Source organism: Amblyomma mixtum, chromosome 10 (assembly GCF_055824585.1).
Source record: "Amblyomma mixtum isolate Tamu chromosome 10, ASM5582458v1, whole genome shotgun sequence".
In the NCBI taxonomy this organism is placed as follows: Eukaryota; Metazoa; Arthropoda; class Arachnida; order Ixodida; family Ixodidae; genus Amblyomma; species Amblyomma mixtum.
Window position 1 is genome coordinate 183,856,918 of NC_143021.1, and position 18,623 is coordinate 183,875,540.

General features: G+C 46.6%; 1 protein-coding gene across 2 annotated transcripts in view; it reads right to left on the bottom strand.

Moving 5' to 3' along the window:
- Positions 1-18,623, bottom strand: part of LOC149327920 (uncharacterized) — a 77,505-nt gene that overhangs the window by 32,367 nt on the left and 26,515 nt on the right. For both annotated transcript variants that reach the window (XM_089563989.1, XM_089563988.1), the window contains 2 exons: positions 12,305-12,451; positions 2,390-2,415 (listed from right to left, as the gene is read on the bottom strand). In XM_089563989.1, the coding sequence (XP_089420115.1) occupies positions 2,390-2,415; positions 12,305-12,451 (173 nt within the window). The remainder of the gene's footprint in view (positions 1-2,389; positions 2,416-12,304; positions 12,452-18,623) is intronic.

The following is an 18,623-nucleotide window of genomic DNA, read 5'->3' on the forward strand; positions in this document are numbered from 1 at the left end:
AGCACTGCCGAAAAGCATACAGTGTTGACCGAAAGTTTTTTACCAGTGCTGTAGTTACAACTAGCCAGCATTCTGAACCTGCGAACATTTTTTTTTCAAAGCTCTTAGTGCACCTGAAGCCTTTCTTGTAACCTGATTAAATTTTATTCTTCAATTTACCATTCTTTTATTTTTTACCTGTATATGAATCCCGTACCAGAGCTGCATAGATACTTAATTTTATCAGAACGTTACGGCAGTTTCCTTTGCGCATAGTGTTGACAATTGCGATGTCGTTGTACTTTATTCTGAATAGGACATGCAATATTTTTTTTCGCTAAGAAAAACCACTTTTTTATATCATGTTATAAATGCAAATTATATTAATGTGGCACACACATTATATGTTCTCATTCACTGAAGAATGCGGTAAATAATCCAGTCGAACTTGAAAAAATCAGCTCTGCCGAAATACGGAAAATTATTTCCTGCTTTTTGTTTCAAGAAACTATTTAGTATTGAGCTTTGAGTTGCTGCAGTCTTTAAGTTACTCGCTTCCAGCATTTGGCTCTAGGACCATTCGTACAAAGTAGAGCACATCGTTTCAGAAAACAAAACACGTGCAACTAAAACGAAATTCGCCTTGTGGAAGCAGCAATTAATTCAAAGTATTATGTGCCAAGTATTCCAAGGGGCTATGTGATGTATGGTTTTAAGAGCATACAGAACGCTTTGTTCACATTACTCGTCTAAAACACTTTTAGAATGTCACTGCACAGCTCTCTCTAGCCTCCGGAATGTAGGTCTGAAGTAAACATTCAAATAGGTACGCATAGCCTTCTGAGACCCAAGATGCCCTTCAGTTCTCAAATTTTTTGTAGGTTTTCTGAATAAGCCGGTAGAAATACAAAGCGGAGAAGTGAGAAATGTTTTTAAACAGCACTGATAGTTTCCGCTCAGCACGTTGTCGAACATACTGGACTCCAGCCGTATTTTTTCACCCAGTGGGCATGCCATACAATTCTTCAGATATAGCTGTGAAACTTGGCGAAAATGTCCATTAAATTTGGACATCCCCATTTAGTTGGTCATACTCAAATTAGGTTGCAGAGCAATTTTTGTTAATTCGGTCGAAGTCAAATTTCGGGAGTTGCCCGACTAGTTTTGGAGGTCACCTCTCAGTTGGCCATAATCAAACTAGGTTGTATACCAGTTTTGTTCAAATTCCGCCGAAGCCAGTTTTTGAGGGTCCGGTGGCCCAAATTGCGGGGGTGGCCCACATAAATTTGGAGGTCACCTTAGAGTGACCGTCGTCATCGCTGGTTCCGTTCGTGTCTGTATCCTCAAGCAGTACACTGAAGTTTGGATCGACAGTACTTTAGTCGTCGCTATCCAATAGGTCAATGTCTAATACGTTGCCTTTGCAATTATTTACATAACTGTTTCGGCAATGTCAATGAAAACGTGATCGGTCTGTCTCCTAGAAAAAAAAAACGACGTGATTTCGTCCCCTGCCATTACACACCAGCAGCATTCGTTTACTGCTGCCGTTACCAAAGCCATCTCAGAAGCGCGGTCAAAATAACCGGGTTGAGTTTCACGGTCTAACGTATTGTACAAGCAAAATTAAATTAAAAGCACAGAAACGTGAAGGCGCGCACCGTTAAAATTCTGATATCTACGTGTTTACTGTTTTATTGTTCGAAACAAATTTATGCTCTGAAAATAGGTATAAATAGCAGAAACCATATTGACTTTTCCGTAGTATGCTGCGCCGCTGAACGCTGCCATTGTGAAAATGTATTGGCTGGAAAGTGAGAAATTCAATTTTTTTAAAAAAGATCCACAGATGGCGCTATCCGTTGTCTAATGTATTGGACAACAGGATTTTATGAAGATGAATGTTCTCGTGTAGGAGTGCTGGCTTAATAGCTAATGTCCATTATATTGGAAAAATTTCTATGCACAAGTCCAAGGAGGAGAAACAACTGAGCTTGCTCTTGTCGGTACTTTCTTCGGCATAGTCAATGTGCCTCCAAAAAGAAGGCATTATGAGCGCTTAAGTATTGAGTGACCCACTGTGCAGCAAGCGTATCAGGAAGATACCTTTAAATCATTCATTGGAATCACATTAAGCCTATATGCCTCTTTCTGCACCAAAAACCTCCAATCGTATAAACGATGTAACCAGACCAAAAAGCCTTCTTTTTCTTTTAAGCACAGCATTTCAGCGTCACTTGCTGATCGCAGACAATAATCGTGGGTGCAAGTCATTAGTAAATACTCGAGGAGTGCCAATGTTCTAATCATGATCAACGCTGCAATCATAACTGCACATTACAGCTAATTAACTGCTGCCTCCAAATCATTTACATTTTGAGAAGAAAAATATCAATGCTACTGTACTCACATAGGATTCCATTCTTCCCGGTTTCCCTGCAACAGAAAAAACTTTTCGTTATTATAGGCTGCACAAAAACTATTCATTCTTCTCTTGTTCATTAATTATTTTATTAGTAGCTTACCACTCCTAACAAAGTGCTGCTCAAATATGGTGCATGCTTTCACACTTCATGCGCAAACCCCTTCCACTTGCACCAATAACAAGGCTGATATCACGTCGCGCTAAGCTCATGGCATGAACCAATTTTAATGAATAGCATAGCTCTGAAGCACCGTGGTGCACAAAGAAGGTAATATCCAGAACATCGTTCAGTTTCTGTCTACTCCAAACATTAGCAATCTTAAAATCTGTGCGTTGGACAGGGGACACTATCGTTTCAGTAAATCGAATGAAATATTTAATGCAAGCTCCTCCTCTGGCTAGTGTAACATTTCGTCCCTTTCTGCGCCTATGTAATAGAAAGGTTGTGCTTTCAACAGCCGTAACTGCACGAAAAATAATGCAGAAGATTTAAATTAAATGAAGGTGAAGACAAATGCAATGAGTCGCTACGTGACGAAGTCTAAGGTGCACATACCGAGAAAAATAATAGTTGGTCTCTATAGGATGTCGTAATAGAGGCAGCAAATAAAGTTTTTATTACGATGAGACCGTCTGAATTTTGGCGATACGGTATTCCGTGAATGCGCGTGACTAGGATTTAGGTCGAATTTTGGCAACAACTCCGGGATTGTGAAACAGCAACTATAAATACGTGTAACAAGAACTTGAATATGAAGAACAGTTGTTTTCTTTTTTCTGACAATAATCGAAGGTTTAATTAGCATAGCCGAAAATCTATAAGGCCGTTCTCTGGGAGGGAAATTTGGATGGAAAAGGTTCACGACGGGACCACGTGCTTCTATCGCCGGGTGCCTAGTATTGACATTCAGTTTAGTTAGAGGTCAACCCATGTAAAAGAGAAAAAGAAATTGAATCATTATCAATGACAGGAAGTCGAACCCGCGCCTGCTCGGCGAGACCGCTAGGCTATTTTTTATTTCTTTGAACTACGCCGCAGCCAACATATCTCGTGTTAAACTTGACCACACTCTCTCGCGATGCATTCGAGAGCGTCGGCTTCATCAACTTACATCTGCTCCGTCGCGCTGCACTGCCAACTCTAAGTCGTCTTCTGCGCAGCACAAATCCGCACTTTTGCTCCGATTCGAATTTGATCTCTGGCTCCGGACAGGCCGCGATTGGAAACTGAACCTGGCAACCTTTCACCTTATCAAGTGAGGCTAGCTTAGCAGTGCTATTGGAGGAATTAGCCGGTATTAAATGGGATGTCATAGGGCTTAGTGAGGTTAGGAGGACAGATGAGGCATATACAGTACTAAAGGGCGGGCATGTACTGTGCTATCGTGGATTAGCATGTTCGCCACGGTGAAAGGCATGAACACCGCCTCAGCTCCAGGCCCTGACGGCATACCCACCAGCTTCTATGCGAGGTTCTACACCGTCTTGGAGTTCCACCTTCTCCAGATGGTGAACGCCTTTGTCAGGGACGGCGAGAGGCCGGAGTCTTTTAGAGAGAGCCGTGTAGTGCTCATCCTGAAGCCTGGCGGGTGCCCATCTGACCCTCAGGCGTGGCGCCCGATCACTCTGCTTAACGCAGATTACAAGATCATGGCGTCACTGCTGGCCGAAAGGTTGAGCAAGGTTTTAGCGATGCTTGTAAGCCCTGCGCAGACCTGCAGTGTGCCCGGATGCTCGGTTTTCAAATCTCTCGCACTAACGCGTTACTTGTTCACGTTAACCTCGAGAACGGGAATCCCGGGTTGTTTCGTCTCTCTCGATCAGGCTAAAGCCTTTGATCGTGTCGAGCACCGCTACCTATTCGGCGTCCTCGGGGCTTTCGGCTTTCCGCCAGAGTTCGTGGAGCGTTTAGAGAAGCTGTATTCGGGCCTCACAGCCCGTTTGCTTTTTAACGGCTCGTTAAGCGACCCGTTTAGTATAGAACGCGGCATTAGACAGGGCTGTCCCCTGTCGCCAATTTTGTTCGTCCTATGCTTGGACCCATTCCTGCGTCGCATAGCAGCGAGTCCATCGGTGCGCGGATTCCCCCTACCAGGTCAAGGTCAGGTCAAGGTTTCCGCATACGCCGACGACGTGTCCCTGTTTCTGCTGGACTAGGACAGCTACGTAGCGTGTTTACGGCTTTTCTCGAGTTACAGCGAGTTGTCTGGTGCCCTGCTTAACAGGAACAAGAGCAAAGCTCTGCGCTTTGGCTCCTTTTCGTCGGACCTGCTGGGCGACGTAGAGTGGGTATCGGCGGTAAAGGCGTTAGGTGTCGTGTTCCTCTCCTCAGGGGAGGTGGCCCGAGAAACGTGGTCCGAGCTGAGAGCGACCGCAGAGCGACGTCTGGCAGTGGCAGCGAATTTCCATCTCTCGCTGTCAGAGCGCGCGTTCGCGATAAGATCGTCCGTGTGCGCGTCGCTCTTTTACATCGCCCGCGTCGCTTGCCCGCCGCGCACTTTTACGCGCCGTTTGGCCACACTATGTGGCAGTTTTTTCTGCGCGGGAAAGACGGAGTCCGTCGTTCGCGCGCTCCTCCGTCCTCCCACGAGCATGGGCGGGTTTAGCCTGCCCAACCTGCGTACTATGTGCAGCGTCCTTGCTGTTCGAGGCGTCCGCGACCTAGTCAACGCCACCGACTACCCGGGGAGAGGGCTCCTTGCCTACCTTCTCGGGACTTCGCGGCGCCTCTTTTTTGGTAATTGCACAGGTCCTTCAGCCGAACAGTAGCCGGGGTTCTTCCGGTACGTCTGCCGGACGGCCGAGTCCCTCACCGCCACCCTGCCCGAGGTCGACGTCTCTGAGACGCAGGCCTCCCGCGTTTGCGAGCTCCTGGCAATTCAGGAGGCTACACCCGACCAGCTACAGCGGAGCAGGCGGGTACGGTGGCGGGACTTGACGTCACACACGTTACCACCAGACGTCCGCGACTTCGGCTGGCTGCGAGGCTGGAGTGTCCTTCCGACGGGGGACCGCATCGCCGCGTGGGGTATCGCTCCTTCTTCGCAGTGTCCCCAGTGCGCTGCGACCGAGACCCTCGAGCCCGCCATGTTAGAGTGCGTCGTGGCGCGCACTTTTTGGAGACTTTTGTCCCGCATGTTTCTTGTAACTCTCGACGCGCGCACTAGGCCGCGCGACTTTTTTGTGCGCCTGCTCCTTTGTGTGGGCGCTTTTGTGTTGTGGCGCCAGCGTGGCGTCGCGTCTCTACAGGGCCGACCGCAGCGAGCCATGTTCCCCCTGCAACAGCGGGTTCGGGCGCGCCTCTTCCAACAGGCGTGCCTGGACCGAGTGATGCTCCCCGAGGAAGAGTTCCTTCGGCGTTGGAGCACTCGCTTCATCGCCGTCGACAGGGGCCGCGTGACCGTACGGCTCCTGCCTTATTGAGTGTGTGCAGTGCGCGGTGTTGTTGCGCGTTTCTTATTTAGTTAGGGAGCGTGCTTCCCCCGCGGCATCCGGACATTATGAACACTGTGGACATTATTACGAGCAGTGAATGACTTTTGTTTGCAGGGCGACAGGAGTCGCCGTCGTGTCTTGAGTGATCGCTTTTCCGTAATCGAGCGACACAAGTCGCGAACTGTACTCTTGTATTTTTTGAGGGACTGTGGTCCCTTGTCGTGTAACCATGGGGTCCAATAAAATTCTCTTGGAAGGATTAGCATATAGGCGAGAACTAGGTGTGGGATTCCTCATTAATCAGTATATAGCTGGCAACATCGAGGAGTTTTACAGTATTGACGAGAGAGTGGCACCTATCGTAATTAGGCTTAATAAGAGGTACAAGCTGAAGGTGGTGCAGGCTTACGCGCCTACATCAAGACATCATGACCAGATAGTCGAAAGCCTCTATAAGGTTGTGGAATCGGCAATGACCAAAGTAAAATCACAGTACACTGTACTGATGGGCGACTTTAATGCAAAAGTAGGTAAAAAGCAGGCTGGAGACCAGGCGGAAGGTGAATATGGCATACGTTCTAGGAACAGTAGGGGCGAGTTATTAGTAGAGTTCGCATCCAGAAATACTTTACTGATTATGAATACCTTCTTCCATAAACGAACAAGCCGGATGTGGACGTGGAAGAGCCCCAATTATGAGACTAAAAATGAAATAGACTTCAAACTCTGTGCTCACCATGGTACCGTAGAGGATGTGGAGGTCCTCGGTAAGGTCCGTTGTAGCGACCACAGAATGGTAAGGTCTCGTATTAGCTTAGATTTGAAGAGGGAACGGAGGAAACTAGTGAAGCGAAAGGCTATTAATGAGTTAGAATTAAGAGGGAAGGTAGAGGAATTCAGAATGTCGCTGCAAAACAGATTTTCGGCTTTAACTGAAGAAGACGACCGTAGTGTTGAAACAATGAATGATAATCTTACAGCTGTCGTTACAGAGTGCGCCGCAGACGTAGGAGGTAGGATGGTTCGACAGGATACCAGCAAGCTATCTCAGGAGACTAAAGATCTGATCAAAAAATGCCAAAATATGAGGACGGCCATCTCCACAGACAAGACGGAACTAGGAGAGCTATCGAAGCTAATAAATAAGCGCAGGATAGCCGGCGCACGAAGTTTAACATGGAGAAAATCGAGCAAGCTCTGAAGAACGGAGGTAGCCTAGAATCAGTGAGGAGAAAACTGGGCATAGGTAAAAGCCAGATGTATGCGCTAAAAGACAAACAGGGCAATGTCATCAGCAATATGGATAAGATCGTTGAATTAGCCGAAGAGTTCTACACAAATCTATACAGTAGCGAATGTAATCATCAAATTACTGAGGGAGGCAGTCGAGCACAGCAATGGGACATCCTGCCAGTAACGAAGGAGGAAGTAAAGAAAGCCTTAGGAGCAATGCAAAGAGGGAAAGCAGCTGGTGAGGATCAGGTAACAGCAGATTTGTTGAAGGACGGAGGAGAGATTGTGCTGCAAAAACTAGCCACCCTGTATACACAATGCCTTGTGACCTCGAGAGTACCAGAAGCTTGGAAGAACGCTAACATTATCTTAATTCATAAGATTTGGTTTTGGTTTGATGGGGTTTAACGTCCCAAAGCGACTAAGGCTATGAGAGACGCCGTAGAGGAGGGCTCCGGAAATTTCGACCACCTGGGGTTCTTTAACCTGCACTGACATCGCACAGTATGCGGGGCTCGAATTTCTCCTCCAAAGAAATTCAACCGCCCAGGGCGGGATCGAGCCCGCGTCTTTCGGGACAGCAGCCGAGCACCACAGCCACTGAGCCACCGCGGCGGCTTTTAATCGGAGACGTCAAGGAAGAGCAATTTCAGTAAAAGGCATGTCCTCGTTTGGGTGACTATGGTCGTCCTAAGCGAGCGCTTGGCTATCGCTCTGGATTCGAGAAGGAAAGGATTAAGTCGTATGAGTTAGTGTGAAGGGTGTGAAAAGATAGGTGGGTTGCAGTGTGCCGTACATTATCTTGCAAATACATTTTCGAGAAAAAGAAAACCCTTGTAATTGTATTTTGGTGCATTCCTAGTCCTACATCGCATGCAACCTTCTCCGAGGTACTGCAGCAGTCATCATTAATTCTTACAAAACAAGCTTAGTTTGAATTATTCGGCAAGTAAACGCTTGTTCTACACATGACGTGTAATGAGAGACGCGGAAAATGAGCGCAGGATAAGTTTCAACGAGGGCCTGTTCACAAAATGTATTTCTTTAATCAGGTACGAAGTGCAGCAAGGTCGTTTAGTCGAAATTTCGCCTGGGATAAAGCCCTAAAAATGTATTCACCCCAAACATAATATTCAAGCAAGTGACATAGACGGCGGAAGTTTTTTAGGACTGTGAGCACGTGAATATTTTAAATAAATATGCTTTCTCATCCGGGAAATGTTTTAAAAATTTAAACAAGAAAGTTCCTCAAAATGGTAAGTTAAACACTCGCTAGTAATATGCCAACACATACTCTACGCCACGGCGCCATACATTTTGCTCAAAACTCATTTAATATTCAAAGTAACTTTATATTTTATGTTCAGAGATCGCGGGGAGTTTTCATACCCATCCAAGAGCACGGGTGCAGCAGTTAAGTGATGCGCCACTGCCTGGGCAGGTGGCTGTTTCGAAGACCCAGGTTTTCTCTTCCCGAGGAACCTTTCTAGAGCAATCATTACTTCAGCTGTCACCTGTCATGAACGGCAGTAGCTCACAATTCGCGGCACCTCATCTCATCGCACAGCACTTCGCCGATGATGAAGCGTGCCACATTGCTCCTTTCTGGTCACATCCTGATCGTTCTTCGGTAAGCCTCCTCCTCCTCGTTTCAAGGTACGAAAACCTTCTACTGCGTTCGCTGTACAAGTTGCTGTAACGCGATACCAAGGCTGAGGCCCAGCAGAAGGCGCGAATGCTTCAGAGCTGCACTAAAGATTGTCATCTAAGTGTCATGCAGACATCAGTACATGGTGCATAGTTAGTGTCTCGTGATTTCACGTCACTGAGTTTCCAAGGCTGTAAGGCAGAAATTTATATCTCATGCAGTTAAGGTTGTGCTTCATGCATGCGCGCAGTGTATTTGATAGGTGACAAAGTAGCACCCCTAAACAGAAATGGTACTTTTGTTCATTCCGTGTAAGCTACAGGCAAGTAAGGTCCTAAGATTTGAAAAAAAATTCTTTGTCGGCATCGCGCTTCGTACCATTGAGCATAATTATGAAGATGGCGCTCGGGATATTATTAAAGACACTCATCGTCATCATCATAATCAGCCTGACTACGCCCACTGCAGGGCGAAGACCTCTCCCATGTCTCTCCAATTAACTCTGTCTTTTGCCAGTTGCGGCCACTGTATTCGCACAACTTCTTAATCTCATCCGCCTACCTAACTTTCTGCCGTCCCCTGCTACGTTTGCCTTCTCTTAGAGTCCACTCCGTTACCATTAAGGACCACCGGTTATCTTGCCTTCGGAGTACAAGACCTGCCCAAGCACATTTCTTCCTATTGATTTCAACTGGGATGTCGTTAACTGGCGTCTGTTCCCTCACCCACTCCGCCCTCCTCCCATCTCTTAACGTTACACCTATCATTTTTCTTTCCATAGCTCGCTGCGTTGTCTTTAACTTAAGCTGAACCCTCCTTGTTAGCCTCCACGTTTCCGCCCCATAGGTGAGTGCCGGTAAGAAAAAGCTGTTGTATACTTTTCTCTTGAGAGATATTGGTAAGCTACCATTCATGATCTGAGAGAGCCTGCCATATGCGCTCCACCCCATTCTTATTCTTCTAGTTATTTCCCTCTCATGATCCGGATCTGTGGTAACTACCTGCCCTAAGTACACTTATTCTCTTACTACTTCCACCACCTCGCTACCATTTGCGAACTGCTGTTCCCTTTCTAGGCTGTTGAACATTAGTTTGGTTTTCTGCATGTTGATTTTTAGCCCCACCGTTCTGCTCTGCTTGTCTAACTCATTGATCATGCTTTGCAGTTCTTGTCCTGAGTTGCTTAGCAAGGCAATGTGATCAGCGAATCGCAAATTACTCAGGAATTCTCCATTAACCATTATCCACAACCCTTCCCATTTCAGGCCCCGGAATACCTCCTGTAAGCAGGCAGTGAAGAGCATTGGCGAGATCTGGTCTCCCTGCCTGTCACCTTCCCGTATTATAATTTTATTGCGTACTTTGTGAACAATTATAGTGACTGTGCAATCGTTATAAATATCTTCCAATATTTTCACATAACACTCTTCCACACCCTGATTCCGCAATGCCGCGCATGACAGCTTACGTTTCCACTCAGTCAAATGCTTTTTCGTAATCAATGAAGGCTATAATAGGGGTTGGTTATATTCTGCGAATTTCTCTATCACCCGATTGATAGCGTGAATGTGGTCTACTGTTGAGTATCCTTTACGTCAGCCTACCTGATATTTGGTTGACTGAAGTCCAAGGTTGTCCTGACTCTATTAGCAATTACGTTAGTAAATACCTTGTAGGCAACGGACAGTAAGCTGACCGGTTTCTAATTCTTCAAGTCCGTGACGTATCCTTTATGAATTAGGATAATGTTAGCGTTCTTCGAAGCTTCTGGTAATCTCGAGGTCACAAGGCATTGCGTATACAGGGTGGCTAGTTTTTCTAGCACAATCTCTCCTCCGTCCTTCAACAAATCTGCTGTTATCTGATCCTCACCAGCTGCTTTCCCCATTTGCATTGCTCGTAAGGCTTTCTTTACTTCCTCCTTCTTACTGGCGGGATGTCCCATTGCTGCGCTCGACTGCCTCTCTCACTAACTTGATGCTTACATTCTCTACTGTATAGATTTGTGTAGAACTGTTCGGCTAATTTAACTATCTTATCCATATTGCAAAATGTCATTGCCCTCTTTGTCTTTTAGCGCATACATCTGGTTTTTACCTATGCCCAGTTTTCTCCTCACTGATTCTAGGCTACCTCCGTTCTTCAGAGCTTGCTCGATTTTCTCCATGTTAAACTTCGTGCGCCGGCTATCCTGCGCTTATTTATTAGCTTCGATAGCTCTCCTAGTTCCGTCTTGTCTGTGGAGATGGCCGTCCTCATATTTTGGCATTTTTTGATCAGATCTTTAGTCTCCTGAGATAGCTTGCTGGTATCCTGTCGAACCATCCTACCACCTACTTCTGCGGCGCACTCTGTAACGATAGCTGTAAGATTATTCATTGTTTCAACACTACGGTCGTCTTCTTAAGTTAAAGCGGAAAATCTGTTCTGCAGCGACATTCTGAATTTCTCTACCTTCCCTCTTAATTCTAACTCATTAATAGCCTTTCGCTTCACTAGTTTCTTCCGTTCCCTCTTCAAATCTAAGCTAATACGAGACCTTACCATTCTGTGGTCGCTACAACGGACCTTACCGAGGACCTCCACATCCTCTACGGTACCATGGTGAGCACAGAGTTTGAAGTCTATTTCATTTTTAGTCTCATAATTGGGGCTCTTCCACGTCCACATCCGGCTTGTTCGTTTATGGAAGAAGGTATTCATAATCCGTAAATTATTACTATCTGCCAACTCTACTAAGAACTCTCACTTCCTGTTCTTGGAAGTTATGCCATAGTCACCTACCGACTGGTCTCCAGCCTGCTTTTTACCTACCTTGGCATTAAAGTCGCCCATCAGTACAGTGTGCTGTTATTTTACTTTGGTCAGTGCCGATTCCACACCCTCATAAATGCTTTCTACTATCACGTCATCATGGCTTGATGGAGGCGCGTAGGCCTGCACCACCTTCAGCTTGTACCTCTTATTAAGCCTAATTACGGTAGCTGCCACGCTTTCGTTAATACTGTAAAACTCCTCGATGTTGCCAGCTATATCCTGATTGATGAGCAGTCCCGCACCTAGTTCTCGCCTATCTGGTAATCCACGATAGCACTGTACGTTCCCGCCCTTTAGTACTGTATAAGCCTCATCTGACCTCCTAACCTCACTAAGTAATATGGGATCCCTTTTAATGCGGGCTAATTCCTCCAACAGCGCTATACACACAAAAGAGCGAGACTGAAGAATACTGGAATGTTTTGAGGCGAAAATTTTGCAGTCAAAAAAGAAATTTAGATGGTTATTGGAAACTAGTACTATGAAGGAATAGAGGCTTTATTTCAATGGAAGCTGAGAACGAAAAACAAACGAACAATTGTCTCATCCACAAGTGAAGTTATCAGTCTAGGGCGAAGCATTTTGGCAGATTTTGACGTTACATTCGCTCAAGCGGACTTGCACAGTAAACTCTTCTTTACGTTTTTCTCACTAATGGGAAATTGGCGGTGACTACAGTGACTTTGAAGTGATTGCAACGAAATGTGCGACATTATGAGGAATCTCAAAATAAAATATATTCAACAACAGTTCATTCTGTCACTTACCGGGATTTCTTCTTCGGAGTTCACTAGGCGTGTGATCACGTTCTGTGATTGGCTTGAAAAAGTAGAATTAACGCAGATGAAATCCCATTGTGGCACTGAATCTTTGGAAAAGGCGGTTAGAAAAAGTGTCCCGGCATGGCTGAGAACCTGGAGTAGAAACGACAAAACCATTAAACTTTTCATTACTCGAAACGGTAAGTTAACGAGCTTAACACATCCAGATGAAAGCAAAATATATGACATACAAAATAAAGCGGCAATATGTGTCGTAGGGCATTTACAGTAGTGAGTTGCGTTAGTGAAGCACAGCTTTCCTTCGGATGCTAGCCTTTTTGACATTTCTTGCATCCCGTGATATGTACCATTGTGTTGTGCAACGCTTTTTTGCGCAACAGTCAAGATAAGACATTCTCAAGTATGGGGGCGTTAGACAAATCGCAAACAGGTTGCGTCCGCGCATGATTAGCGTTCGCGGCCTAAAATTATGGAAGAAACCACTAATAAACTGCCATTTATCAAGCTGTAAACAATCCGCCGTTTTCGCGAAAATGAAAATTGGGCTATGTTTAAAAACCAAGCGAGAGGTGGTCAAGGATTTCTAACAGTGCGTGAAATGGCAGAAATAAGTAAATCAGAAGCACTCCACCACCAGTGGCCACAAATCACTCGCCTCCGCACGCCATGTGTAACTTTCTACGCGCTCAGCGGCGGTGGCGGTCATCCCTTAGTAGCATTTTAAAAGAAACTGTGAGATTAATTCTACTGGCTTAAGCAGACCCCATTAAGTAGCCTCTCATTTAACAAATGCAGCACACTTGTTACGTTTTACTGGAACTGCAACAGCAGCGGCGAACTGCATCCAAAATAAATTCAACCAAGTAACCCGACGTGTTTCCTTTCAAGGTGAAAGCCTTTAATGGCTCATGCTGCCGTTAACAAGACATGTTAACAAATGCGTCCGCGTTTCGGATGCATGCCTTATATGGGCATATGCCAATCAATAGCCAACCGATATTCAATCGAGTGCAATCGAAAGACATCGGAACATGATATAATGGGATTTCATGATTATATCATTGTACTTAATGACTAAATGACTAATAGGTAATTAGTAGTAGTTAAGAAGTGGCATGTACGACTGTGCACTGCGCCTGTACCTCAACTAACACAATTAATCAGTGTACTAGTTAAGGTCACTTTAATCATCACTGACCATGCATTACCAAGCATCACGAAACGTGAAATTCAAGCTTAATTGTCATTAACCATCATTAATAGACGTTGTTGTTGCGACTGAGAGAAGGATGAAAAGGAAAGTGCACGGGCCTGCCAACTGGCGGAAGCCGAGCCATCACCGCTGCCACGTGCAGATAGAACACAGTTGAAAGATAAGAGAAAAGAGAAAAAGAGAGAAAAGACGCGCGTCGCAACAACCGCGTCCGCCGAAGCAGACGATGGCTGAAAAAACAGATAAGCTTAATAGACGTTTCTAGACGTTTCATAGACATTACTTTGAACATTTTAGAGTTCCATTATTTGACAGGTGAGCGACATGGCATGATGGATGACATTAGAACAAAGGTAAAACCCAATTAGCCTTTCTAGTGTGACCACATAAATAAATAAAGCCGAGTAAGAAATTGGTCGAGTTGAGGAATCGAACCAGGGCCTCCAGGAGTGCGAGACGAGTACGCTAACCACTCCGCCATGCCAGCTTTTTCTTTTCTTCAACATGGTATTTATTACAGTGATGAAATGTTCTATGTACATGAACTATATACAAGCCATCATGAAAACAGTGTTAAACAATAAATATTGAAAAGACCATGCACTAGAAAAGGGGCAATGCAGAGCACATCACTAATAATGAGTGCCACTCCGGTTCGTACTCAGTCTGGGCATACACGTCTCTTAGATGAACAACCATTCAACTGAAGTGATCCGCCATGCCAGCTCGATGGTTTGGAATGAACAAAGGAGCGTCTAGATAGTACGGCTTATTCGTTAACTCCCATCTTCCTCACTTCCCTTACGGCGAAGTACAGGTGTCCACTGAGATATGTGAGAGAGATACATTTCCTGTCCTCAAAAACAAATTTACCGTCGAGCAAGGCATAGAGCCGAATGGGCGATGCCGTTCTGTGGACTCCCTGGCACTGTTGCAAGACGCTGTCGCGTTCCATTCTTAGCGGCGATGCTTAACATCGTAACCACATCTCAGTGACGCAAGCAGCCACACTGCGCTTAAGGCTTTCGCCTCCGGGAATTTTTGGTCAACAAAGTGCCCCCCTCAATTTTAAGTAGAAAGCCTTTAATGCCTCATACTCTCGTGACCAAGACGAGTTAGCAAATGGGTCCGCGTTTCGGATGTATACCTTATATCGGCATATGGCAATCAATAGCCAATCGATAGTTAATCGGGTGCAATCGGAAGACATCGTAAAGACATGTTCTGTCAATTTAGTTCAACATCGGTATAGCTAATTATCTATCTACTCTATTTTTTCCACGAATAATGACGATTACTGTATTCTTATCAAAGTGAACTCCACTGACATTTTCAACCGAGCTGCTGAGCCCTCCACCAACTCTCAAAGCCATGTCCAGAATGTTTGGAATCGATGTGATCTTCTCGTTGTCGAACGCGACATCTGCCCAGATGCAGCAAATCGTAGCGAGGACAAAGCTGGCCCCAAGATATAAACAAAAAATGAGCCGAATCCTAGCTGTCGTATTCTTCGCCGAACGCAACCTGTTGCAGCATGGTGCCACTTAACCGCTCTTACGAAGAAGAGAATAGCAGCGCTTGCTGCCATTTCGAGACCTAGCCTGGACTACTGCCAAACAAGCCAAGTTAGGCTACCTTTGTACCTTCCGAAAACATACATGCTAACTATATATGTGACATCCATGAAGATGCAGTGCTTCTTTTGCGTGGTCGGCATCGCTGACTGAGCAGAAGATACAGAGAAAGAGGGAGATGCGTCTCGTACTCGGCAAGCAAACCCAGCTGGCTTCAGTCGCCCGTTCTGGTTTGAATAAACCCCTGCACATAGCATCGTGGTGGAAAGCGCCGGATATACAGGTTCCCTGAAGACGGTTGTCCAGTTAGAAGTTCGACGGAGCCTTCGCCTTGCTTGTGTGGCAGCTTCCCTGCCCATGATGTCCCTGGACAGCGACGGTCGAGGTCCGTACCTAGCAGTCCGTGTCAGCACAACCGGCAGCCACGGTCGTTCGAGGGCTCAACCAGTGACATCGTGGATGATTGGCTTACACACAACAAATGGGTGCGACCCCTCTGCTCCGCGTTTCCACGTCGTCTTTTCCCAGCCGACACTAGCCTAACGCGGTATGACAAACATCAGGATACCTTCACGACGTAGACGAGCTCAAGAAGTGGTTCAGTGACTCTGTCACGAAAAACCTAGTTGAAGAAGCGTTTGCATAAAGGGCTCATCTTCCGGTGAGAAACATATGAAGTACAGTGAAGAAATCATCAGATTATGCAAGGTTGTCTCTCCTCGCATGCTACAAGGGGACAAAGTTGTAAACATCCTTAAGGGAATTCCCGAAGACGTCTACAATTTTCTTAACGGAAAATCAAGTCTAGAGTCAACGTCTGACGATATCCAGCCGTGGCGCACGTTTGAGAAATTGGAAATTCGTAGCACTATACCGGAACTCGAATGCCTGGCTAGAGGGACCATGGTGGCAGCTGTTGACACAACATCGTCATACGGTCTGGCATCCACGATCCGGCAGATCGTTCGCGAAAAATTGATCGCATTGCTAGGACTCACTTGAAGCCCTTCAGCTCTCCTTCCGGCACATTCAACGCGCCCTCCTCCGCCAGCCGCCTTTAACGTAGCGGGGTTTGAGGAGCACCGAGTACCTCGGGGGCGGCGGCCGACCAACTTGCAGCGATCGCCCCCGGAGCACCAGCCCGACTTTTACCAGCATACACCGATCACACATGATTAGGAGTACGGCTCAGTACGCCGTACGGTGAATACTTGCCGGTGCAGATTGATCCTGCACTCTCTTTTGTGTGTTACCGCTGCTGTCAGCCCGGTCACGTCTCACAATTCGTCGCCGCCGACCACACCATTATGGCTCCTCAAGATAAATTCCGCGACCAGATTACCAACATCTTTCTCCTTCGTGGAACCATCCTACCGGCCTGATTTCGGGTGACAGATGACCTGTACGGTTGCGGAATCGTTCGACGCCATAGGATAGAATCGTGACACCGCCTGCAGCTTCACGCTCACGTCGATCTCTATCACCCCGGCGCCGAGTGACGAACCATTGGCTGCAATTCTAGAGTGCAGTGTTGAAGTTCTTTGGGTGCTAGTGTTCAGCACTCAAGTGACGTCATTGCTGGGCTCGACGTTTTGCAGATGTGTGGCGCTAACGTCGACTGTCAAACTGGTGAGCTCAGCGTCGGGAAATGTCTCATCCCTGGTCTTATGAAAGGCTCGCACAGTGGGGAAAGAATATTCTGTGCTTGCCGTGATACCGTAGTGCCTCCTCCTTACGCTGGACGCGTGCCTGCTTCCTGCTCCGATACCACTCTCGACTCGTTTGATGCGACTGTGGAGTCGAACCTATTGACCAGTATGAAGAAGAATGTATGTTCTTCCCACCATAGTGTTCGTCACCAAAGGTCGCATAGAACTGTGGACAGTGAATTGTTCGACATAATCTGTAGTTCTGTCTGAAGGCTGTAAGCTTGCGTCATGAAGCACCGACTCGCCAGTATGTGTTGTCTTGGTTACCGACGCTCTGGTCGTGGCAGTGCCAGAGTTTCGCGACGAATCGCAGTTCCTTCACATTAATGACGGCCACCTCTCTACTGATTAGCACGTGTGCTCTTTTGGCCACCCTCCTTTCCTTCCCTCGTCTCGAACTTATTACAGAGTTGACACTGGCGCTTCACGTCCGATCCGACAAAAGCTGTTCCGAGTGCTACAGTCTGACGCAAGGTGATCAATGAGCAAATTAAGGGGATATTAATCAAAGGTGTTATTCAAGAGTCGTCAAATCCCTCGGCTGCTCCAGTACTCCTTTCCTTGTACAGAAGAAAAACGGATCGTGGCGTAATTCCGTCGATTGCCATCGTCTGAATGCCGACGATGCCACCGACTGCCTTTTTTGGCGTCCTACTTCTGTTCACCTCCCATCAGGGTATTACCAAATCCCTACGCATCCCGTGGACGATGAGAAAAGTTCATTTATTATAACTGGCAGCCTTTCTGAATTTTGTGTGATGCCGTTCGGCCTTTCCAATGCACCCGCCAATGGACACTATACTGCGCTGTTTGAAATTCGAAACCTGCATGCGATACCTAGACAATGTTGTTACTTTCAGAGAGACTTTCATTTCGCAAAATGGCCGTTTAGGGCTCGTCCTGAATTGCATGCCCAGAGCTGGCGTTGCGCTTAATTGTAAAGAAGTGCCGTTTGCGCTTTGGTGCCCGTCAAGCGCTAGTTCATGGGCATCTCTTTTGATAAAGACTGCGTCAGGCCTGATCCCGCCAGCACGCCAGCTGTCGGGTCATTCAAGCCACTCCAGTCGGTTTAAAAACTGCGGAGCTTCTCCTGATTACGCTTGTACTCAAGCCGCTTATTAAATTTTTTTTTGCGTGCGTCGCCCACCTTCTCACGGGGTTTTTTTAGAAACACTGCCTTCCGCGAGGTAAAAATTCTCGTGTCGCACTCGTCCTTCACCGCGTCGATCCATCCGTGCCCAAAGAGATTAATACCGACGTAAGCGATGTTGGAATCAGAGATGTTCTCGTCCAGTGCTGTGAACATGAAAAGCACATTAGAGCACGTTGCTGCGTAAGCGAGTCGCTCCCTCAGTAATTCGGAGCGCAATTACGCGGCCACCAAGCAGGAATGCCTCGATGTCAGCTTCTCCACGCAGCGTTTCCTATTATATATCTACGGACGGCCGCTCCCCTTCGTCACCTACCATCATGCCTTACTCGCTTGTTAACTTTCATGAACCATACGGGCGCCTTGGACGGTGGGCTCTCCAGCTACAAGAGTAGGACTACACAGTCGCCTACAAGAGTGGTCGGCGGCACGCTGAAGTGGACTGTCTTTCACGGTTGCGCTTTCCTGAGACGGACTGTGACATCGATAATTTCTAGCATGCGTCGCGTGTGCCAACGGCTTTTCCTGACATCACCAGGTTCAAATCGAAACAACAGAAAGATTTGAATCTAGGGCCTCTACTTGCGGCGGCTGTAGTCGCCTTCAGCCCCTTTTATGTGCGAGATGATCCGTTATGGAAGAAAAACCATTATACGGG